General features: G+C 38.3%; 1 protein-coding gene across 10 annotated transcripts in view; it reads right to left on the reverse strand.

The window, feature by feature from the left end:
* Window positions 1–25683, reverse strand: part of LOC126279066 (focal adhesion kinase 1) — a 743693-nt gene that overhangs the window by 73775 nt on the left and 644235 nt on the right. For all 10 annotated transcript variants that reach the window (XM_049979508.1, XM_049979509.1, XM_049979513.1 and 7 more), the window contains 4 exons: window positions 23983–24199; window positions 18477–18667; window positions 16811–17015; window positions 11198–11277 (listed from right to left, as the gene is read on the reverse strand). In XM_049979508.1, the coding sequence (XP_049835465.1) occupies window positions 11198–11277; window positions 16811–17015; window positions 18477–18667; window positions 23983–24199 (693 nt within the window). The remainder of the gene's footprint in view (window positions 1–11197; window positions 11278–16810; window positions 17016–18476; window positions 18668–23982; window positions 24200–25683) is intronic.

Genomic DNA, 25683 nt, shown 5'->3' on the forward strand with positions numbered 1-25683 from the left:
TTCGGTCTCTAGGAAATTTATTACATTCAAACTCAGAATATGTTCTAAATTCTGCAGCAAACCAATATTCAGGATATTAGTGTGTAATTTTGTGGGTCCATTCTTTTACCTTTCTTATATACAGGAGTCACTTGAGCTTTTTTTTTCGTAAGCTTGCGACTATGTACTGGGCTATAGATTTGCACACAAAAAAGAATCAGAGGGGCATAGCAGCTCCAAATTCTCACAGCAGAATAAATAACTTCCCAGGCAATTTATCATCCAGATTAACAATCAGCATAATTATATACAAATGCATTAAGGCACTGATGTTAGTTATCATGATACAGTTCTATTGGTACCTCTAATTCCCAGGGTTACTAACATATGCATTTCATCTTTAAATCCAGATTGGCCGGAGGTGAAAACAAATTCGTTACTGAATAAAGGGATAAGTTTGTCTACTTGATCCAAAAATTTTCAGTCAGACTCCGCAGTTTGCTGTGCTTTGTCAAGTTGATGCTTCATGTGAAATTTCATTATCAATCCTGTGACACTGTTTGAAGCTAAGCAACCATCCACTGCTTCCCTAGACATCACTGTAATTTATGCTGCACACAGTCTGATGTGAATAATGTAAGAGGTCTTTATCATTCATGTCCTACAAGTTCTATCAATCATCTCTGAAATGTGCAAACACCAGTTTTTGTAACAAGTGCATCTTGTCCTCCCTTGAAGATCCATACTACTTCTTATGCACTACATGGTCATGCTGCTGTGTACTTATTTGATATCTGTTCTTCATTGGTTGTTTTACAATGCTGTGGCTGATCTAACACATATGTAATTATGTTTATTACCTGCTCCTTGAACAAGAACTGAATTGTCCTTCATTATGTTTCATTGGAAACAGGATTTGTGGCTCCCTGTCCAATGTGGATGATGAACTACATGGTGCAACACCTGTTTCAACATCACTTTCACTTGTTAAACATGTATCATCATCATTGTACCCCTCATGCACATTGTCTGCACTGTCTTGCATATATGGCACCACATTCAAATGGCTCATCTTGCAGAAATGCTAATACGTCTTCTGTCACTTCTTTCTGACTCTGCAAAATTCCTTGGGTTCCTTTCTGATGAAATGTCAACTTCAGCAACTGTTGTCGTAGATATAATGCAATGTTTGGTTGCCATTTCTCTGCTTTGTGTCAACTCCACTAGTGCTGTAGCACTGTTGTAAGTTACTTGTCAACCAAACAGTTCAACTATGCTCCGTAGCTCATGCTGTGCTTGCCTCTGGATACCTCCAGTCCCAACCGCTGTGGTCACTGGCAACCAATATTGTTGCTGCATTGTAGATAATATATAAGGCATCGAATTGTGTAAACATCATTGGCCTTTTGTGACCTTACACTCAAAGAGTTCCTTGTCAGGATTGCCAAACTGTTCCAGAGATATGAGAGCATCTCAGGATACTGTAATCGTGTAATAAGTTTTTCCTTTGTGTTAAGCAAGGCCATACTTTTAAAATAGTGCAAATAAAAGCAATGTTTTCTGCTCATTCTGTTAAGACCACCAACACAACTCTATTTGTGGCCACAAAACATCAAGATCTTCTAGCGCACAAATGAGTTCTAGCTCAGTGGGCAATGCAAACACAGGATGTCCCAGCTTTACACTCCTGCAGACAGCAAGCAATTATGTTGAAGTACTCACAGATGAGAAAAAACTTTTGCATTGTATTCTGGACACTGGCAGTCAGTCCACCTTTGGTAAAATTTCTTTGACTGCCATTCTGAATTTACAAATGGTTGACATTTTGGCCCTGACAATCAATGCATTTGAGTCTGCAGTTATCACATCTGAATCTCACAGAACCATCCATCTGAATTTATGAAATATATGGAATAAGAAGGACTTTGGTATCAACACCTCTGAGAGTTCACATTCATCAGCAGCCACACGTCTGCACCATGAGATGCCACAATTATGCAACATGCATGTAACCGGCCATTGGCTGAATCTATTGACAAACATAGGATGTTTCCATTTATCTACTTACAGGATTCGACCAGTACTGGCAAACTGTTCATGACACATCACCACATGAAGGTCTCTATCTTGAAGTTTAGCTGGATCCTTACTGGAAATCAATCAGGCATTTCAGCAATCCACATTGCCTTTAACCTTGTTAACCCCATGACACAAGAGCCAATGGATGACAACAGGGGCTTCTGAGATTTATAATCAATAGGTATTACCTCTGAACAGCAATCTTCAATGAGAGCAAGAGACTTTGCAATTTTGGAAGGGTTTAATTCACCTTACCATATCCAAGATGGGTAATGAGTAGTTCACCTACCATATTCCACATATGTTCTTTATAATAAGTTCTGAAATGCTGAAAGATAGTTTGCTGCATTGCAAAGGTATCTGCTAAAAAATATCGAGTTCAGGCATTCTTACAATACTCAGGTGTTAGAATATAACAAACAATACTAAATTGAAGCAAGAACTTCTTAAACACATATTTTATCTGCCACATCACACAGTCAAAAAGAATGACAAGAAACTATAAAGTGTCAAGTTGTTTTCGATGGATATGCTAATGAAGAAGACGCTCCATCACTTAATGACATTTTTTAAATTGCTCCTAATCTTCTGTCAAAAGTAAAGGCTGTGCTTCCACAATACCACCAACAATGTTTTACCATTGTGTACGATATCACTCAAGCATTCATTCTGCTTGCTCTTCACTCAGTTGATCAATATGCCATAAGATTCGTGTGGTATAAGATCCTCATCAATGAAACTTTACAATCAATTCAGATAAGTTAGACAACTGTTTACCACTTCAAATGTATTAGTTTTAGCCTTACATGCAGCCTCTTCCTGTTACCAGCCACTCTCAGGCAACTGGCAACCACTTACAAATCACAATTCCCCCATGGCTGCAGCCTTTACACATAAGAACATGATAAATTGGTGTCTGCCTACTACAGGCTGGTGTCACTGATGTAACAACTACAGCTTTCACTGTCAAAATGAGAGACAAATTCACCACACTTGACCGTAATATAGATAGCCCAAGGATAAGACACAAATATGAATGCTACAGTACAGTGTATATCATGAGACACAACAAAGAATCATTTTCCTTAGCCCAAATGGCTATCACAGACAAAATATTAGACAGGATAGTAATGAAACCACATTTGTTATAAGCTATTTCAAGCTTCTACACTCCCCTGGGTTTAGTTTTGTCAGTATCCATAATTGGAAAAATTTATTCCAAGCCACTTGGCTGCTAGGATTGTATTGGGAAGAAATCCTTTCTCATCAGCTTGCCTCGAAATGGCTTGTGTGGCTTCTGACACTTCCAAATCTTTCTAATATATCAATACCCAGATGGATCTCCACCTTATAGAACAGTGGTTTGTGGATCATATTTTTTGTGATACTTCTGACTGCATACATTGTGTCAGCTCGTATGTCACTTGTGATGAACATGGAAACACTTTTACACATCTGGTGTGCTGTCATGAGAGTAGCAAACTCATGTTTCAAATTGTTAGCTACATTGTTGGGAACAATACTTGTTACATTGTTACTGCAATGCTACCAACAGTGACACTGGGAATGAAATGCTTTGGACTTACTCCTTCATAGCCATAGAATGGATAAGACCAGGTCCTAGCACCTAGAATTTGACTGTCCTATATACAGCTTGGTGGAAGGGTGGTGAAAAACAACGGTGCAGTAAAACAATATGTTCATGAAGTACTTGGGTGAAGCAGTCTGGATGAGGAGAGACTTTATACTATTCTTGTGAGCATCAAAGTTGCACTCAACTTCAGAATTCCTGATTTTGGGGAGGGGGGGGGGGGGGGGGAGGAGGACTACTGAGAGACATCAAGCCCTCAGAGACAACTTACTTGGTAAAAGAATTCAGGCTCCAGCAGAAACTAATAGAAGACTTCTTGCTATGACACACATGGAAAAAGGTGAGACTAAAGAACTTAAAAACTGGCACAAGATGGATTTTATCAGACTGTTAACCTCCATACTCCAGGATAAAAAGAGATTACCATGCCGATCCAACTGGTTATAGCACTGGATATTGTCCAAGATGAGGAGAATGTCATGGCACATTAAAAAGAATTACATCTTTGTGGTATTTTTTTCTTTGATGAAAATAAAAGTTCTTGTTAATATTAAGGCAAACGGTGCATGTTAGTAAATTACTGTGAGCTACACTAAACAGGCAGAACACGAAAAGAGATACAACAGGAGGTATAAAATTCCCTCCAAGTCACATTATAGGAGGGACAGCAGCAACCACTACTGACGTGACAATGCACCACAGCCAGTTAAGGGAGCTTACAGCTCTGACACACACTCATTTGTGTAAAGTGAACATCACAGTAGTATAGTCCTCTTTAATGAAACTGAATGTCTGTGTTTCTGCAAATGTTCAATTGGGGCCATTTTAGAAGTGCCTGAGGAGAGCAGATTAAGCCAAGATGAATGCAATTTTCTAGTACACTTGTTGGCATTGATTTTGTGAGAATGGTTACAAATCACTTGGGGGTTATGGGTGCAACTGCGTTATATGAGAAATATTATGATACAAAAATTCTCTCACAAGGTGGCTGACAAAGTAGAACTTCTGGTACAGACTAAAAGTAAAATATGTCAAACCCTCAAGGAAGGCGCAATGATGGAATGTCGGTGTGCTCTGTACCACACAATTGGAGAATCTGTCATGTACTGGAGCTCCAGTAAACATCAGTGTTCATTGCCTCAAAGTTCACGTAGAAACAATTAAAAGTAATATGCTTTATCAGATTTTGTGGCATACTGAGCCTCTAGTTTGTTAACAAGTGAGATAGGGACAACTCAGTGACATGAGCTAAGTGTAATTTTGTGACTGGGCTTTAGCCTAAAAAAAATTGGGGCAAGATCACTCAGGAGCATCTAGAACCAGACCACCATTTCCCTTTTACTCACACACAAAGAAAGTAACTCACTCACAGTGATCATTGTAAATAGCAGCAACAGGCAGAATATTAACACAAACAGCCTTCCATCATTTTTATTAGTGCATGTACATCCATAAAAATTGTCACATTAACAAAAATAAGACTGTAGTAATGAAAATCCCCCCATGAACCATGGACCTTGCTGTTGGTGGGGAGGCTTGCGTGCCTCAGCGATACAGATGGCCGTACCGTAGGTGCAACCACAACGGAGGGGTATCTGTTGAGAGGCCAGACACACATGTGGTTCCTGAAGAGGGGCAGCAGCCTTTTCAGTAGTTGCAGGGGCAACAGTCTGGATGATTGACTGATCTGGCCTTGTAACAATAACCAAAACGGCCTTGCTGTGCTGGTACTGCGAACGGCTGAAAGCAAGGGGAAACTATGGCCGTAATTTTTCCCAAGGGCATGCAGCTTTACTGTATGATTAAATGATGATGGTGTCCTCTTGGGTAAAATATTCCGGAGGTAAAATAGTTCCCCATTCGGATCTCCGGGCGGGAACTACTCAGGAGGACGTCGTTATCAGGAGAAAGAAAACTGGCGTTCTACGGATCGGAGCGTGGAATGTCAGATCCCTTAATCGGGCAGGTAGGTTAGAAAATTTAAAAAGGGAAATGGATAGGTTAAATTTAGATACAGTGGGAATTAGTGAAGTTTGGTGGCAGGAGGAACAAGAATTTTGGTCAGGTGAATACAGGGTTATAAATACAAAATCAAATAGGGGTAATGCAGGAGTAGGTTTAATAATGAATAAAAAAATAGGAGTGCGAGTAAGCTACTACAAACAGCATAGTGAACACATTATTGTGGCCAAGATAGAGACAAAGCCCATGCCTACAACAGTAGTACAAGTTTACATGCCAACTAGCTCTGCAAATGATGAAGAAATTGATGAAAGGTATGATGAGATAAAAGAAATTATTCAGGTAGTGAAGGGAGACGAAAATTTAATAGTCATGAGTGACTGGAATTCGTCAGTATGAAAAGCGAGAGAAGGAAACATAGTAGGTGATTATGGATTGGGGCTAAGAAATGAAAGAGGAAGCCATCTGGTAGAATTTTGCACAGAGAATAACTTAATCATAGCCAACACTTGGTTCAAGAATCATAAAAGAAGGTTGTATACATGGAAGAATCCTGGAGATACTAAAAGGTATCAGATAGATTATATAATGGTAAGACAGAGATTTAGGAATCAGGTTTTAAATTGTAGGACATTTCCAGGGGCAGATGTGGACTCTGGCCACAATCTATTGGTTATGGCCTGTAGGTTAAAACTGAAGAAACTGCAAAAATGTGGGAATTTAAGGACATGGGATCTGGATAAGCTGAAAGAACCAGAGGTTGAACAGAGTTTCAAGGAGAGAATAAGGGAACAATTGACAGGAATGGGGGAAAGAAACACAGTAGAAGAAGAATGGGTAGCTCTGAGGGATGAAGTAGTGAAGGCAGCAGAGGATAAAGTAGGTAAAAAGACAAGGGCTGCTAGAAATCCTTGGGTAACAGAAGAAATATTGAATTTAATTGATGAAGGGAGAAAATATAAAAATGCAGTAAATGAAGCAGGCAAAAAGGAATACAAACATCTCAAAAATGAGATCGACAGGAAATGCAAAATGGCTAAGCAGAGATGGCTAGAGGACAAATGTAAGGATGTAGAAGCTTTATTGTTTTTAATATATGTTAATGACTTGCCTAATTATATTCATGACACAAGTATTGTAATCAAGCCTAAAAAGCAAGTATCAGCTGAGGAAAATGCAAATAATGTTTTTCAAAGAGTTATTAGGTGGTTTTCCGCAAATGGACTTTCATTGAACTTTGAAAAAACACTGTCCATACAGTTCAGTACAGGGAAAGGCATAACACCGGAAATAAATATAGAGTGTGGGGGAAAATCTTTAGCTAAAGCAGACTGTTCAAAATTTCTGGGTGTCTGTATTGATCAGAATTTAAACTGGAAGACACACATTGACAATCTACTGAAACGATTGAGCTCAGCTACCTATGCTATTAGTGTCATTGCAAATTTTGGAGACAAGCACATCAGTAAGTTAGCTTACCATGCATATTTTCATTCGTTGCTTTCTTACGGAATCATCTTTTGGGGCAATTCATCACTAAGAAAGAAGGTATTTATTGCACAAAAACGTGTTATCAGAATAATGTCTGGGGCTCATCCAAAATCATCTTGTAGACACTTATTTAAAGAATTAGGGATATTGCCAGTAGCTTCACAATATATACACAGCCTTATTTGTTGTTAGTAACCCAGATCACTTCATAATTAATATCACAGTCCACAGCTACAATACTAGGAGACAGGGTGACCTTCACTACCGTTCATTGAATTTGACATTGGTACAAAAGGGGGTGAATTATACTGCCACAAAGATTTTTGGTCAATTGCCAAACAATATCAAAAGTCTGACAGACAACCAATCGGCATTCAAAAGTAAGTTAAGGGAATTCCTGAATGACAACTCCTTCTACTCCATAGATGAATTTTTAGACATAGGCCAAAGAAATACAGTAAGCATTAACAATTGTACCGTATATAAGACTAACAATGATTATTTGGGATAAATGAATCTTGTGTACTTTGACACGTTCCACATCAATACGAAAGAATCATGTTTATGATCCATGGAACAAGTAATATAACTAACTAAATAACTAACTAACTATCTCACTAGGGGTAAGATAGATACTGCCTACAGGAAAATTAAAGAGACCTTTGGAGAGAATAGAACCACGTGTATGAATATCAAGAGCTCATATGGCAACCCAGTTCTAAGCAAAGAAGGGAAGGCAGAAAGGTGGAAGGAGTATATAGAAGGTTTATACAAGGGCGATGTACTTGAGGACAAATGGAAATGGAAGAGGATGTAGATGAAGACAAAATGGGAGATACGATACTGCATGAAGAGTTTGACAGAGCACTGAAAGACCTGAGTCGAAACAAGGCGCCCGGAGTAGACAACATTCCATTAGAACTACTGATGGCCTTGGGAGAGCCAGTCATGACAAAACTCTACCAGCTGATAGGCAAGATGTATGAGACAGGCGAAATACCCTCAGCCTTCAAGAAGAATATAATAATTCCAATCCCAAAGAAAGCATGTGCCGACAGATGTGAAAATTACCAAACTATCAGTTTAATAAGTCACAGCTGCAAAATACTAACGCGTATTCTTTACAGACGAATGGAAAAACTGGTAGATGCGGACCTCGGGGAGGATCAGTTTGGATTCTGTACAAATGTTGGAACACGTGAGGCAATACTGACCTTACGACTTATCTTAGAAGAAAGATTAATAAAAGGCAAACCTACGTTTCTAGCATTTCTAGACTTAGAGAAAGCTTTTGACAATGTTGACTGGAATACTCTCTTTCAAATTCTGAAAGTGGCAGGGGTAAAATACAGGGAGCGAAAGGCTATTTATAATTTGTACAGAAACCAGATGGCAGTTATTAGAGTCGAGGGGCATGAAAGGGAAGCAGTGGTTGGGAAAGGAGTGAGACAGGGTTGTAGCCTCTCCCCGATGTTATTCAATCTGTATATTGAGCAAGCAGTAAAGGAAACAAAAGAAAAATTTGGAGTAGGTATTAAAATTCATGGAGACGAAGTAAAAACTTTGAGTTTCGCCGATGACATTGTAATTCTGTCAGAGACGGCAAAGGACTTGGAAGAGCAGTTGAACGGAATGAACAGTGTCTTGAAAGGAGGATATAAGATGAACATTAACAAAAGCAAAACGAGGATAATGGAATGTAGTCAAATTAAATCGGGTGATGCTGAGGGAATTAGATTAGGAAATGAGACACTTAAAGTAGTAAAGGAGTTTTGCTATTTAGGAAGTAAAATAACTGATGATGGTCGAAGTAGAGAGGATATAAAATGTAGACTGACAATGGCCAGGAAAGCATTTCAGAAGAAGAGAAATTTGTTAACATCGAATACAGATTTATGTATCAGGAAGTTGTTTCTGAAAGCATTTGTTTGGAGAGTAGTCATGTATGGAAGTGAAACATGGACAATAACTAGTTTGGACAAGAAGAGAATAGAAGCTTTCAAAATGTGGTGCTACAGAAGAATGCTGAAGATAAGGTGGATAGATCACGTAACTAATGAGAAGGTATTGAATAGGATTGGGGAAGAGAAGTTCGTGGCACAACTTAACTAGAAGAAGGGATCGGATAGTAGGACATGTTCTGAGGCATCAAGGGATCACAAATTTAGCATTGGAGGGTAGCGTGGAGGGTAAAAATCGTAGAGGGAGACCAAGAGATGAATACACTAAGCAGATTCAGAAGGATGTAGGTTGTAGTAGGTACTGGGAGATGAAGAAGCTTGCACAGCATAGAGTAGCATGGAGAGCTGCATCAAACCAGTCTCAGGACTGAAGACAACAACAACAACAACAACAACAACAACAACAGTAATGAAAAAGAGAGATCATGTGAGGAAACATTTTGGAAGAGAATGGAGAAAGTGGTTTGTTCTCTGACAAATGGTGATTCTGAGTGACACACAACAACATACAACTGGAGGGAGTGGGACACAAAGTAACTGGTGAATTCTGAAAAGCATCATTACTAATGCAAAAGATTGATGGTGTGGATAGGAACTGATATTTGCGGGCCTTCAGAGTTCCTCATCATGATACAGCATTCTGCGATGGTTCAGAGGTAAAGACAGGAGATGCTGTGACATGTTGTGTGTAATGTTCTGTCACTATTGAGAATCCTTTCCCCTTTGTTGATTACTCTCATTTGCAAACAATGGAAACTCCAGGCAGAAATTTAGGAAAAGATGGATTTCTACTTACAATAAGGAAGAGATGCTGGAGTTGGCAGTCATGTGTGCATGAGGTGTGCTTGCTTTTGTGTGTGTGTGTGTGTGTGTGTGTGTGTGTGTGTGTGTGTGTGTGTGTCTTACTGATGAAGAATGTGGCCGACTGTCTTTTAACCTTGCCTGTCTGCAACTTAACGTGCCTTCTTTACGGCAAGCAGCAATCTGTCTTTTCCTACATTATTCTCATTTGCATTGTGCCTGAGCTGGTACAGGCTGAGATCAGTCATTTGATGTGGTTTCTGAACATGATACTTCCTCATTGTATCTAAGGGTTGCTTACTATGTTTTCTGGAGCCAGGCCAGCCTCTTCTATGCTGTTCCATAACTTCAGACTACCATTCTTATGGAAAGACACATCATCTGCCCATGAACTGATTACAGTCTTAATGAATCCGTGCTACACACACGCAATTCTCTGGTGACAGTTGATAGTGATTATAATGTGTGTGTGTGTGGGGGGGCGGGGGGGGGGGGGGGGGGCAGAACTGCGAACCAACATTTTTTTTTATATATATAATTCTTTTACTTTCTGTTGAATTAACACCATCGAAGTATAAGTCACTTGTTAAACATCTCTTTGCCAATAGACAGTTACAAGCCATTGTCAAAACCATGTATACTGGCCAGAACAATCCCGGGTCACACAAGGTGATATTCATTATGTGTACACTGACTTTGAACATACTAATATAGAATGCAAGATGATATTTAAGCAGATGCAAAGCAATATACCACAAGTAGCTGATGGGATTTATGTTTTATACACATACATACACACACACTAAAAATCATAATAAAATAGAGAGAATAAAATGCCTGGAGACAGTGATCATGTGCGTGTGTGTTGTGCTTGTGTGAATGTGTGTGTTTTCTATTTCAGAACAAGGACTTTTCCATTTAAAAGCTTAAATGTTACGCAGTACTTTTCTTTGTATCTGTCTGTGACTCAATGCCTTCTCTATGTAGTGAGTAGCAATCTGTCCTTTCATATTGTTATTCCATCTTGGACATTCTGAAGTTTGAATAAATAAGGAATGATAAAAATTTCATACATATAAATTTAAAAATCCTATCAGTTCCTTCCAGTATATTGTTCTGTATCTACTTAAATGTTGCAGTCAGAAAAACATATAATAAAACTATTTCTATGTAACAATCTGATATCTGAAAAGTAAACTGCATACAAACAAAAAACAGCAATGAAAATTGAATATCAGCAGGAAAACAAATGTCTGTTAGCACAACACTCAATACTGTTTCAGTCTGTTGGAAGTCCATTTACACTACAAAAACTCCTTGAAATATTACTCACCCCATGACATTGCTTGCACCCTGCGGTTTTCTCTCCTCATTGTTTCCTGCTGCTGATTTCGCTCCTCCAACAGGATCTCACTGTTGATGAAGAAAAACATAGGGGAGGTAGAAAAAATTTTGGAAGTCTGCACTACAATGTTCATAAATTAACAACATAGGTGACTATAGAAAAGAAAATGTTAAAATCACAAAGCAAGGAAAGCCAACCAGTAATTACCCTTCAAAAGCATAACTTCTGATACTGCCAATAGAAACAAATACAATACAAAACAATACCCCTTTTCAGAAAGGAAAGAGAAACTGGTTGGGGAGTTTGGGAAATTCTGGGGGAGGGGGGGGGGGGGGGGGGGGGGGTAGTAACCTGCCACTCTCCTCCAGTCCACCAACATACACCAAATTGTTCCCCTTTCCTCAATTCCTCAATCAAGAAAGAGGTCACTGTTCGGAAAGCGAGGACCAGTACTTGTTACTTCAATTACTTCCATCAGCAGTAATAGGAGCTGCACCTTATGAAGGCATTGGATTTAGTTACTAAGAAGTTTGTATATCTCTGGTATCACATTGTCGTTCACAAGGTGTTGTATGTTATCAAAACTGTTACTCAACTACTTTTTCAAAAGTAAGTAGAAATGCAGTGGCATGGGATGGGGCCAGAAGCTTCAGAAGCCTCTGAGGAACTCTAATTTTACATGTTATAAACAACAGGGGCTTTTATTCGCAGTTACAAGAAATGTAGCAATTAGAAGAGTAAGTCACTCCAAAACACAATAATGAGAATCATGTAGTGCAAGATACAAAAACAAATGAAAGCTCGAATGTGACGCACAAGTTTCAATTACAACATATTTCATAAGTTATAAACAGAACAGAGACAACTGTAGAAGTATGTACTCTGTGAAATTAGTTACATGTTCCAGTGATCAATCACATGGGAACTGTTATGATGTGGAATGTGTCAAGTAAATAAGGAATGCGCACATGAGTGAAGGTTCTTCTTCTTGTTTATTTTTCTTCTTTTTTTCTTTTTTTTTTTAAAAAAAGCTTAAAATTGTTATTACTTATCCCATTCCCTTAAATGACACAAAATGCATCTATTGTACCTACAGACTTATTTATTCCTATTCAAGAATTCATCCATGGTATAGGAGTTGTCAAGGAAATATGATTTCAATTCAATTTATTTTTGAAACTATTGCTGCTGACTGTCTGACATTTTAAAGGTGAATTTTCCAATTAAGATTCTCATATACACCCAAAAACTCAATATGCTCTACCCTGGTTACTGAGTTCTGTTGATGCGTTATATTTATTGAAGGAACTGTACTCCTTGCAGTAGAAAACTGAATGTACTTGTCTTTTCAAAGTTCAAAGCAAGCCCAGTCACAGAAAACCAATTAAGAACTTTTCCAAAGACATTATTTGTATCATTTTCTATTGGAGTTTATTTTACTGGATTAATAATGATGCTTGTATCATCAACAAACAGTGGCAGTTTAGCTTTTTTTTCAAATAAGAAGGGAGGTCATTCACATACATCATGAACAAAGGGACCCATGACTGTACCCTGTGGAATATCTTATGCAATTTCACCCAAGTTAGATGTAGTGGAAAACTTTCTTAAATCAATTAAATGATATAAAGAAACTTTTTGCTTCCTGTTCTGTGGAAATGACTTAAACAACTCATTTGTTTTTTCATTTATACCACAGAACTGTAATTTCTGTAACATAATATCTTGTTTCTCACTATCAAATGCTTTGGATAAGTCATAGAAAATTCCCATTGGTGACATTTTACTATTTAAAGACTCTATTATGTGGGCAGTGAAATTGTATATTGCCTGTCTCCGTGGAACAGCATTTTTGAAATTCGATCTGTGATTTACTAAGTATCCCATTACTGTTGAGATGGCTAACCATTCTTGAGTACATTACTTTCTCGATGATTTTGAGTACGTTGTAAACAAGGATACTGGCCGGTAATTATTGACATCTGTGGTGTCCCTTTTTTTGTAGAGAGGCTTGACAATGGCATATTTTAACCTGTCTGGCAAAATACTTTGAGTTAGTGATGCATTATGTATGTGATTCAAAACATCAGCTGTAACTGCTCTACATTGTTTTAATATCTTGTTTGAGAACAGAACATTTACTTTTCAAATAGTTAATGATTTTCCTTATTTGACAAGAGGTTGTTAGGTGGAAATTAATCTAAGATTTCTCAGAACTGACTCTTCCATGTACTGCTTGACTTTTTCTTTTGAACTATTCTCACCAATTTTTTCACCTACACTTAAGAAATGGTTGTTAAATACATTAACTACTTGTGTACTGTTGGTTAAGATGGTCTCATTCTCTTTAATAGTAATACCACTTACCCAGAGTTGTTAATTTCATCTCTAACGTACATATTTCTTGATCTTCTGACAACTTTTCTCAGTATGTTACAATAATTTTTATAGTGTAAAATTACTTCTGGGTTTTTACTAAGTCTTGCTGTCTCATACAGTTTTCTTTTTCTTTTGAAGACACTTTAATACCTGTATAATAATCCACAGTTTCTTTGGAAACTGTTTGGTGCTACATTTAGTAATGTTTTTTGGGCAACAATGTTCAAAACGAGATGTAAATTTATCAAGAAATATGTTGCATTTATCATTGGCATTTGGCTCATTATATACATCTCCCCAATTAACATTTCTTAAACATTCTCTGAGGTGCTCTATGGATACCAGGTTGTGCAACCTTACATTTTTATTTAATGGTTCCTGAACTGTACACCTTGGTACATTTTATAAGTTAATCAATTGTGCATCATGGTCTGATAATCCATTTATCACAGGGAAAGATGTGTTAGTTTTACATTCTCTGGCTGTACAAATACATTACCTAGTAGAGTGCTACTGTCTTGAGCTACACATGTACAGAAATTGATTACTGATTATGAGTAATATGTCATTAATAACACTTCTGGTTCACTTTTCCTAGAAGAATTGCTTAGAAATTTTACATTGAAATCACCACAGTTTCATAACTTCTTCTCTTTGTCTGACAGGCAGAAAAACAGGAAGTACAACTTTTTTAATGGATAGCTCCCTAATGGAGACCTCTACACTGTTGCTAATATCAATACTACATTATCAAGCTGTAGTTCACAAGCACGAACTTCAAAGTGCTGATCGACACAAAATTTGCTTACATCTACAGTTTTGTATTTATACCCTTATTTTGTGTAAATGGCAACTCCTTCTTTATCCATGCTATATCCACAAATGTAAGATGCTAAATTATACACATTTATACTGGCACTATCCATCTCCACAGTTATATGGATCTCAGACAGACAAAGTATATCAATTTCATTTCTATCAAACAATGGAAAATCCAGGATGGAATGTAAGAATATTAGAGAAGGAAAGTTGCTACTTACCATATAGCGGATATGTTGAGTCTTGATAAGCACAGCAAAAAGATTCACACAGTTTTAGCTTTCAGCCATTAAGGCCTTTGTCAGCAATAGACACAGACACACACACACACACACACACACACACACACACACACACACACACACACACACTCACTCAAAAGTAACTGAAACCACCGGTGGCTGTGCCTATCTCCCCTATATGGTCAGTAGCAACTTTCCGTCTCTGATATTATGATCCTTCTCTAATATTATAATCTCATTCTTATTTTTGAGATCATATATAGTGCATCTGAAGTAAGTTGCAACTTTTGACAGTTCAATACGGAGCAAGTGCAGGGAAGCGAAGTTACCAACATGTGCTGGGTGTGTCAGCAGGTGACCACAGTATAATTCCAGGCCTACTCGGCACGGAACCTGGCAAGCTCATTCGACTGCATGAACAGCAAGCTGACCGATCTGCAACCATTTGGTAATGAGTCTCATTTTCATTCACTTTATACTTTAATTCATCAGCTTCATGATGAACCGCATATTATTTCATTAATGATCACAGTTATGGTGATATTTAGATAGGAGGTAAACTCCTGCAATAAATTCTTAGCTTGCAATCAAAAATATATGTCACTATGAATTTGGGTTTGTGTGAGTTAGGTTACATGTTGCCATGTATTAAATGTAGAAAGTATATTGAATTATTCTTTAAACTTGGAATGACATCATTGTCTGTTTCCAGTCTCAAGAAAATGGAGTATATGTAAAGCGTTCTGTCATGAACTCAAGCATTGGTAAGAAAAACTAGAATGAAACAGTAATAAATTCCTCATATCTCATAAATGGTTTGAGATATACAAACAAGATCTTGGCCAATGATAGCATATAAAGACGAGAGTGTTTTGCCATATGATTAACATGCAAAACTTCCATATTTATTGCGATATTCAAGCAACTACATGTGTGAAACAGAACTGCTGTGGGTTTTGTAACAATGTAAGTAAAGAAGTTACAGATTTATTTTGATACTGAGAATGAGCCATTTCATAAACTACTGACTTGGCTTGCACTCAGTTGTTAGTTTAATAATACACTATTTCAGGATTCTGTCACAATTTCAGCTGCATTAGTGAGATGAACATTTCTCAACTCTGCTGTGTTTTGACAAAAGAAGTAGATTTCAACATGGCAACGAGATAAGTTACGTACTCCTCAAAACTTGTCACAGTTCTCAATGGCTGACAAGCCAAGACCAGTCCTGTCATGTAACATTTGCAGTGGCTTCTTTTGTCAGCATTTCAACCTCGGTGAGCGTAAACTTCTTGTTTTTCACTACATTACTTTCCACCTACGCCCATTTACTGTCAGTCGAATTTAAATGAGTGTGATATGAAGAAAGCCTGATCTTTTGCAACAGAACATTATCTTCCCAGCCGGTGAATGTGTTCTCGGATGACACTTTTATTGAAAATCTCCTATTCAGATACTGTTGTTATTAATGCAATACCGACACAAAACATTTGTTCACAATACCTGAGGACTACAGAACACTTCAATGCCAGAAAATACGACTTTACAAAGAGAGCTGACAAATGTTGATGCATCTGAGGCATGAAACCACTTGGTACTGTTTACTCATGATGTGGCAACAGGGGCGCTTTACCAGCCGAACCGCTGGCGGTGTGGTAGGGAAAGCCGGCTTGCCACTGGTGTTAACTTCGCAACAGCGTCACGTCCACCTCTTGTCAGCCAAATGTCGAAAGTCGCAACTAGTTTCAAACCCACTATAAACATACTAACAGCTCATCATCTTTATTTTTTTATTCCCCTGATATTTTGATGAAGTAAGTTTATACTACCCTTAGCTTTACCCTATTAACTGTACATGAAGCTTCTTTTATTCTGTTTTTCTTGACTGTTGTCTGTCTGGATTTTGGATTTATATAAATAAAGGCACTAACAGCAACGAAAATGGAAGAAATGAAAGTAAAAGAGAAAGAAGAAGCAAATTAAGAACACTATAAAAATGAAGCAATATAAACAGTATGAAACTGTGAAGAAATGTAGAAATAGAAAATATCTTGATTCCGTAGAACACTTCCAAGGCAACTTACAAAAGTTAACTCCAGTCCCTTTCCAACATTCTATAGTGTTTCTACTACATCTGTGCCTACAAATAAGAACAACTTACTGCAAAACTTCTCTTATTTCCTTGAAACTTGGCCTTTTTGATGGTTCATAAGCCCAGCACTGTGACATAAGACTGTACAGCCGTGGAGGGCAGTTGGGTGGAAGAGCCAGTCTTTCACCATTTTCAATTTTCCCAATGACATCGTTATTCTTCACTCCTTGAAATGGCTTCACACCTAACATGAGTATCTCCCACATGCACACACCTAGTAAAACAGAAAAAAATGCAGCTTCCAAATTACCAATGAAAATTTAACATGTACCACAACAGTCTACAGAAATGGAACACTAAAAAAATTAGAGGAAAAAAAATTTAGTCTAACTATTAAATACTACCTCAGACTGTCAATTCTATGTTTGTGGACAAGTGTAAGTAAGCTCAATACTTTCTTTGAACATTCAAAGGAACAACACATTTTTGGAGTCTTCAGACTTACTTTTGTTCAAATGTCCATTAAATTTTTTTAAATAGTTGACACCATAAAATTTATTGCTTCCATCAACTATCTCGTTCTGGCTGACCACATCTTAAATTAAAAATAAAAACGAAATATTACATCTCCCCTATATGTCTCCCCCAACAGTTCCTTCCAGACTGTGATGTATTATTACTTACTTGGAATTAGTATTACAGAAAAAGCAGTAATACATAGAAAATTTCATACTATGCAGGAACAACCAAATGTCAGTATATTTTCAAAAGCAATGACAAAATAAAACTTCCACACAACAGTGAAGTGTACTATATCTCTGCTGGGCACAATAAAATTTATACCAGTTAATTAGGTGGAGCCACTGCAACCAGACTGTCTAAATCTAAGAGCTACTGGAAGCTGTAGAAGAGGTTCAACTATGTGCTTTTTAAGGTAGTCATCCTGGCTTTTGCCTCAAGTAATTTAGAGAAAATAGGAAACCTCAGTCTGAAGAAATGCAGCTCCAGGACCTTACCATTTTACCCCTTTGCTAAGACTAAGGGAAAAGCAGGATGTGCTGACAGCCCTTGAAATCTATGAACATCTGGGACAGAAACAAAACTCAACTTCAAAATGATTAAACCCACACAAGTACTTTTCTTTTTGTGAACTTTAATCACCTTCAATGACCTAACCCTGTCATTTCTCCACAGTTTCCACTCCACCTGTTCCATCCCACTCTTCCATTTTATTTTGCACCTACTTTACTGCGAATTAATATTTTTAATATTTTGTCAGACATATCCCCCACCCCCTCCCCTCACAACAGGTGAGTCCCTTTCGCCCTGCTGTCTGAGTAACGTGGCCTTCCTCTTTAACCTTCCCCAGTCCAACCCCCCTCCCCTTTCCAAGGAAGGGACTACTGTTTCCAAAAACTAAGATAGTGTTGTGTACTTTTGTGTGTGTTTATCACTAGTTCTATATATTTAGTGTCCAAAAGGTAAAGGTAATTAAAGACAGCAATTATGTCTCATATTTTTGTAATGTTTTTGAGTGAATGTTCCATTCAATAGTAAGTTACATAGAAAGGATGGTCATGTGAGTAGAAAAACCACTCACAGGCGAAGTAAATACTGTGGAACACACAAAGTGTGTGTTTTCTAATTTGCAATGTAAAGAAAAATCAAATATTTCAGTTATATATAACTTTTGGAAAAAGTGAAAAAACATAGAGTGTCATTGAAAAACTCTTACCAAACATCCAGACATCTGACGCAGTGGTGAACCGCCGAAAGTTAATCGACTCTGGCGACATCCATTTAATGGGCAGCTTTCCCTTGGATGCCTTATAATAACTCTGATCTTCTACCCACCGACTAAGACCAAAGTCCGCCAATTTCACACAGTTATGGGATGATACGAGAACATTGCGTGCTGCTATGTCCCTGCACAGTTGGATGCAAAAATCTCAATAGTTCAGCAACAACAAGTATATTCTATATTTTTTAATCTGTCATAAAATTGTACCAAAAAGAACAATCACACTTATTGTAACTGATAGGAGAACATGCACATATAGGACAGAAACGTGTAATGTTACATGAGGAGCGCACGTTCATGCACAATGTTTGTGTCTGGATCAAAAATTCCATTTTGCTTTCAAACAAGCTTTTATTGTCAGGCTATGAACAAACACACTTTGTGCCTCTACTGTCAATGTTAAAGGAACCTGTAGAGACACTTTCAGCAAGTTCATTGCAGAGTCACAATATAAACATCTTTTGTTATTCATTTTTGTTCACTGTCCACCATCCCCACCATACTATCTCTTCCCCTCCCTGTCCCAGCCTCCTCCTTTCCCCCACACAGTCGCCACTCCCATCATGCATAGGTGCTGCTGCTTGCAGTGTGGTTTCTGTTTCCTGAGACTACTGTTGTTGTGTGAGTAATATTTGTGTGAGTGTTTGTGTGTGTGTCTATGTGTGTGTGTTGATGACAAAGGCCGTTGGCTGAAAGCTTTTAGTGTGAAAATCTTTTTGTTGTGCCTATCTGCAACTCAGCATCTCCGCTATATGGTGACTAGCAACTTTCCTTTTCATAATATTGTTACTAGCACTTATGGCTTCTTTACCCTGGCTTTTATGAGTTTTGCTCATAATGATTCAGCAATTGAAATTCTGATGTTTGCTTTTGTTGTTTCCAACTAGCCCAGATTTAGTTATTCCAGCTTATAGAATTACAATATTTATCCAATCAGATTATTATTGTTAATAGAGAACCAGGTGAAGCTTCTGCCTCTGATATGAGATTGCATCAGGTGCCACATTTCTTTTATATTCTCACTATGCATTTTCTTCCATCCAAGTTGTTTCTATCTTGTATTCCTTAGCCTCTTGGCTCACCTTCCACATGAGAACTTCGTGGTTGATTGTTTGTCTGTCTTATATATCCAAGCCAGTATCCTCTATATCTTTTCTTACTTCAGTGGTTCACTTTATGTTCTTAATGTTTCCTGTGCACCCCATGATCAGTTTAGTTTGTCAGGTGTCTGTCATTCGTTTGATTTGCATGTAAAAATTTCAGATGATCTTCCTTAATGTCATATACTATGTTAGATACTTGTTTTGCCTCTTGTCTTCCCCGCAGTCTGCAGCCTTCCTTTGTATATTGGGTCGCAAGATGTGTGTAGTGGTTTTTCTCTATAGTTTCTTGATATTTTCAAGTACACCTTTCTGATTCATGTGCAACATTTCTGATCCGTATAAGCTTTCTGGTTTGATTACAGTGCTGTAATGTCACATTTTTACATTAAGTGATACACAGGATTTATTGTACATGTTTACATTTTTCCAGAATGCTTTAGTTACCTTCTGAGTTCTCTGTTCTTGAACTACTGTTTCTATCCTATTTGTATGCATCAATTCACCATGATACATGAATTTGTGAACTCTCTTGATCTCACCATATTTTATCATATTATTCTTTGGTGCATCTTTTTGCTTTTACACAAATTCTGTTTCCTCAAAGATGGTCAACCTCTTCCGCCCTCTCTTTCAGGACTTATATTTGCTTTACTGAAGTTTCTGTGTTATCTTTACGTACTGCAAAATCCTCAGTGGATGTCAGACAGCCTTTGGTTTTCCTCCCTAACCTGGCAGGTTTATTATGTATCTGTATCTTCAATTCTTTCTCCTATTTCATATCAAGTTTGTCTGACAGTATATTGTACACCAGTGATGAAATACCATCATCCTGTCTCACGTCCATTCTAATCTCACAGGATATACTCCATGAATTTAATTTTAGATATTGTGCTGTCATAAGCTGTCAGCTGGATCAAGCTCGCCTAGGAGGGGTGAGGCCAGAAACACACCCACAAGCAACATGCCTCCAGTTCCCTCTCAACAGCATGTATTTAGGCCGCCGCCACTGACAGTAGGGCCTCACTCATTCACTCACTCACCCAGTTTGGCATCAGTCAATTCATGCAGAGTGGGTTTAGTTCATCACAGACTACGACAATATATAGCGACCAGATTAGTGATGGTATCGGGACTAGTTCACCTCAACCAGAATTGCACTTTACATCAATCTGCATGAAGACTACTGCCGATGAGCTTGTACCACAAAACATGGACTCTATTCAGTTAAGTAAATATTTACAGTCAATGTAAATAAGGAACCGTATTAATCCATGTGTGCATTTGTGTTGTAGAAAGAGGATACCGGCCACCCATAACAACATCTTCTCTCTTGCTTCCTTGTGGTACAAGAGTCTACAGATATGGTGTTTGTTAGAGTCTCTTAAGAGTGTTCACTATCTTCTCGTTGATGTCCTCTCTGAATCAGCTATTATTATCATTATCCTTGTTCAAGAAAGAAAAATGATGTAAGACTTATTAAATGAATATATCGAAAGGTTGCATATATTGTAATTGAAATTTTGAGCATGTTTCATTTTCAGGAAAATACACTGAAGAGCCAAAGAAACTGGTACACCAGCCTTATATCGAGTAGGGCCCCCGTGAGCATGCAGAAGTGCCGCAACATGACTTGGCATGGATTCAACTAATGTCTGAAGTAGTGCTGGAGGGAACCGACACTGTGAATAGATCCATAAGAGCATGAGGGGGTGGAAATCACTTCTGAACAGCACCTTGCAAGGCATCCCAGATATGCTCAATAATGTTCTTGTCTGAGGAGCTTAGTGGCCAGCGGAACTGTTTAAACTCAGAAGAGTGTTCCTGGAGCCTTTTGTACCAATTCCAGAACTATGGGGTGTTGCATTGTCCTGCTGGTCGGAATGCACAATGGACATGAATGAATGTAGGTGATGAGACAGGATGCTTACACGTGTGTCACCTGTCACAGTAGTATCTAGATGTATCAAGAGTCCCACATCACTCCAACTGCACACGCCCCTCACCATTACGGAGCCTCCACCAGCTTGAACATCCCCTCCTGACAGGCAGGGTACATGGATTCACTAGACTGTCTCCATATCTGTACATGTCTATCCACTCAATCAAATTTTAAATGACACTCATATGACCAAGCAACATGTTTCCATCATCAACAGTCCAATGTCTGTGTCGGTGGGCCTAGGGTAGGCATAAAGCTTTGCGTAATGCACTCATCAAGGGTACACGAGTGGGCCTTAAGCTCTGAAAGCCCATATTGATGAGGTTTCACTGAATATGTTCACATGCTGACATTTGTTGATGGCCCAGTATTAAATCTGCAGCAATTTGCAGAAGGGCTGCACTTCTGTCACACTGGACGATTCTCTTCGGTCATTGTTGGTCCCGTTCTTGCAGGATCTTCTTCTGTCCGCAGCGATGTCAAAGATTTGATGTTTTACCAGATTCCTGATATTCACGCAACACTCGTGAAATGGTCATACAGGAAAACCCCACTTCATCGCTATCGATGCTGTGTCCCATTGCGCAAGTGTCGACTATAACATCGTGTTCAAAATCAATTAAAGCTTGATAACCCACCGTTGTAGCAGTAGTAACTGATCTAACAACTGCGCCAGACACTTGTCTTATATAGGCACTGCAGACTGCACTGCCGTAATCTGCCTGTTTACATATCTCTGTGTTTGAATACGCATACCTACACTAGTTTATTTGGCACTTCAATGTATAAATACTAATATGTTAAAACAGATATGTACAAAACAATGTTAGTAATATATCTACGAGGACTGGAACTTTAATAGTGGCAACTATTTGTTTACAGCTCATACAAAATAGGTGCGTGTTTCAAAGTTTTACTGATCTCCAAAGTAGTCACCAGCAATTTGTATAACCCACTGCCAGCACTGTGAAAGTCGTAGAATACTCTTAGGAGTGGCAGTTGTGTTGACAGTTCAAGCAGCACGGTCTATTGCCCGACAAATTTGTAGCAGTTCTGAAGCGAATGCCATGAAGTGTTTCCTTCAGTTTAGAAATCGAGTTGAACTCACAAGAGCTTAAGTCAGGGGAGTGCAGTAGGTGGTATTGCACTTAGCAGCCCAATCAGTCAAACAAGTCAGTAACAGCTTGCACTGTATGTGCTTGAGCATTGTCCTGCAAACTGAGGGTCAGGTCCTGCAGAAAATGTTATCACTTCTGTCTCTAAGCTGGTCGTAGGTTGTGTTCCAAAAATGAACAGCATAGAGACAGAAGTGATGACACTTTCTGCAGGACCTGACCTACTGACTTAAGCCCTCGTGAATTCAACTCGATTTCTACACTGAAGGAAACGCTTCATGGCATTCGCTACAGAACTGCTACAAATTCGTCAGGCAATAGACCGCACTGCTCGAACTGTCAACACAACTGGCACTGCTTACAGTATCCTATGACAACCACATCACTGGCAATGGGTTATACACAACGCTGGTGACTACTCTGAAGCTCAGTAAAACTTTGAAACCGTACCTATTTTGTACGAGCTGTAAATAAATAGTTGCCATTATTAAAGCTCCAACCCTCATATATTCTATTGTTTGTAATGATCCATTTGACAGTAGGATTAAAAATTGGAAATTTGTATGTGGAAGAAGAATTACAGATAACTGTGACTGCATGCAGTATGTACATTCAGTAAAAATAAATGCAAAAAGAAATGGATGAGTGGGGAATGCAACACATGGAGCGATGAGTGGGAAAAAAGACTGTATAAGGTGATTTAAGCTAACATGTGAGGAAGCACTAAGCTGGATTTGATCATTTTAAAATTAAAATGGGCTTTGTAATAAATATTTGCAATCATAGTATAAAAAGATGTTGACTATACACAGATGTACAAACAAAACACTGTCAACAACAGATAGTAGATAAGTTACTGTCACGGTTTTGTACACTTTTTTCTTTTTTTTTTTGTCTGGACAATGCTTATGCTCCTTCAAATATCAGAATGAAGGCTGTATGTATGCCTATGTGTATATTTATTGTCATACTATTTGCTTGAAAATGGTGAAAGCTCAAAATTTCAACTGCAACTGCAATAAATAATTTGTTTTTGACCCCCATAAGCAGTAACTACCACATTTGACAATTATATGCAACATGTGGACCCCTTCCTCATACAATTATTAGGTAAGTATTGACATTCTCATTCATTTACAGATGATCAGCATTAGTTATAGACTAGAGAAAAATCATTAGTATTTAATGATGTAACAATTAACATACACTGTTAAAATGGCAAAATGTAGGTTTCGATGATGAGAAATAATATTACTTAATTATATTCAGTGTAAAATACACACCTGTGTACAAACTTCTTACTTTCCAGGTATGACAGTGCAGTACTAAGTTGATATGTGTACTGCAGCAGTGTAGCTAAGGTGAGTATATGACGGTTGCTCTGGAGATATGCCCTCATCTCCCCTAACCTCGCCAGTTCCATTACAATCCAGATGGGGCTTTCTGAGCACACTCCAATTAACTTGATGATGTGGGGATGATCAAACTGCTGCATTATGTCTGCAAAATATTACACAGCAATTCACAGTTAAAAGTCAGTACCAGACTGTTTCTCTCAGACGAATCTGTAATTCATCATTCATCAGCACTACAAATACAGGACATCAAAGTATTTTTTTCTTTGTCTTCAGCTTTTTGTTTCAGGGTATTAGTGAATACATTAATTAGACATGAGAGATTTGTCAAGATAAATTTGTAATGATATATTAAAAACAAAGATTCCAAGACTTACCAAGCGGGAAAGCGCCGGTAGACAGGCACAATAAAATAACACACAAACATACACACAAAATTTCGAGCTTTTCCAACCAACGGTTGCTTCTTCAGGAAAGAGGGAAGGAGAGGGAAAGACGAAAGGATGTGGGTTTTAAGGGAGAGGGTAAGGAGTCATTCCAATCCCGGGAGCGGAAAGACTTACCTTAGGGGAAAAAAGGATAGGTATATACACGCGCGCGCGCCCACACACACACACACAAACACACACACACACACACACACAAACACACACACACACACACACACACACACACACACACACACACACACACACACACACACACACATCCATACATATATATACAGACATAAGCAGACATAAGCAGACATATTAACTGGGAACTTGCCCTTCAATATATCCTCTCTTCTCGTTATCCACCAGGCCTCAATCTCCGCTAATTTCAAGTTGCCGCCACTCATACCTCAGCTGTCATTCAACATCATCTTTGCCTCTGCACTTCTGCCTCGACTGACATCTCTGCCCAAACTCTTTGCCTGTGAATATGTCTGCTTGTGTCTGTATATATCTGTGTGTGTGTGTGTGTGTGTGTGTGTGTGTGTGTGTGTGTGTGTGTGCGCGCGCGCGAGAGAGAGAGAGAGTATATACCTTTTTTCCCCCTAAGGTAAGTCTTTCCACTCCCGGGATTGGAATGACTCCTTACCCTCTCCCTTAAAACCCACATCCTTTCGTCTTTCCCTCTCCTTCCCTCTTTCCTGAAGAAGCAACCGTTGGTTGCGAAAGCTAGATATTTTGTGTGTGTGTGTTATTTTATTGTGCCTGTCTACCGGTGCTTTCCCGCTTGGTAAGTCTTGGAATATTTGTTTTTAATATATTTTTCCTGTGTGGAAGTTTCTTTCTATTTTATTTACATAAATTTGTAATGAGTTTACCATAAAAAGATGTATTGTGTTTCATAAAGAGATATGAAAAATTTGTTCCAAATATACACGAATCAGTGGAGTTGGACATCACAATTACTTATTTTTTATTGTCTGTGATAGCCTATAAATATATTCCTAAAGTAGGTTAACCATTAAATGGAAGCACCAAACTTCACAGTGTCAAACAATTTTCCCACATATTATAATTCTATCCTGTCAGGCAAATGGAGTAAACTTCTTCCATCAAACAAGGCTAACAATTATTCTCATTAGAGTTCAGTTGGGTACACGCTTACTGTTGCACTAGTTACTGACATAAAATTTTT

Source organism: Schistocerca gregaria, chromosome 6 (genome assembly GCF_023897955.1).
Source record: "Schistocerca gregaria isolate iqSchGreg1 chromosome 6, iqSchGreg1.2, whole genome shotgun sequence".
NCBI classification, from domain to species: Eukaryota; Metazoa; Arthropoda; class Insecta; order Orthoptera; family Acrididae; genus Schistocerca; species Schistocerca gregaria.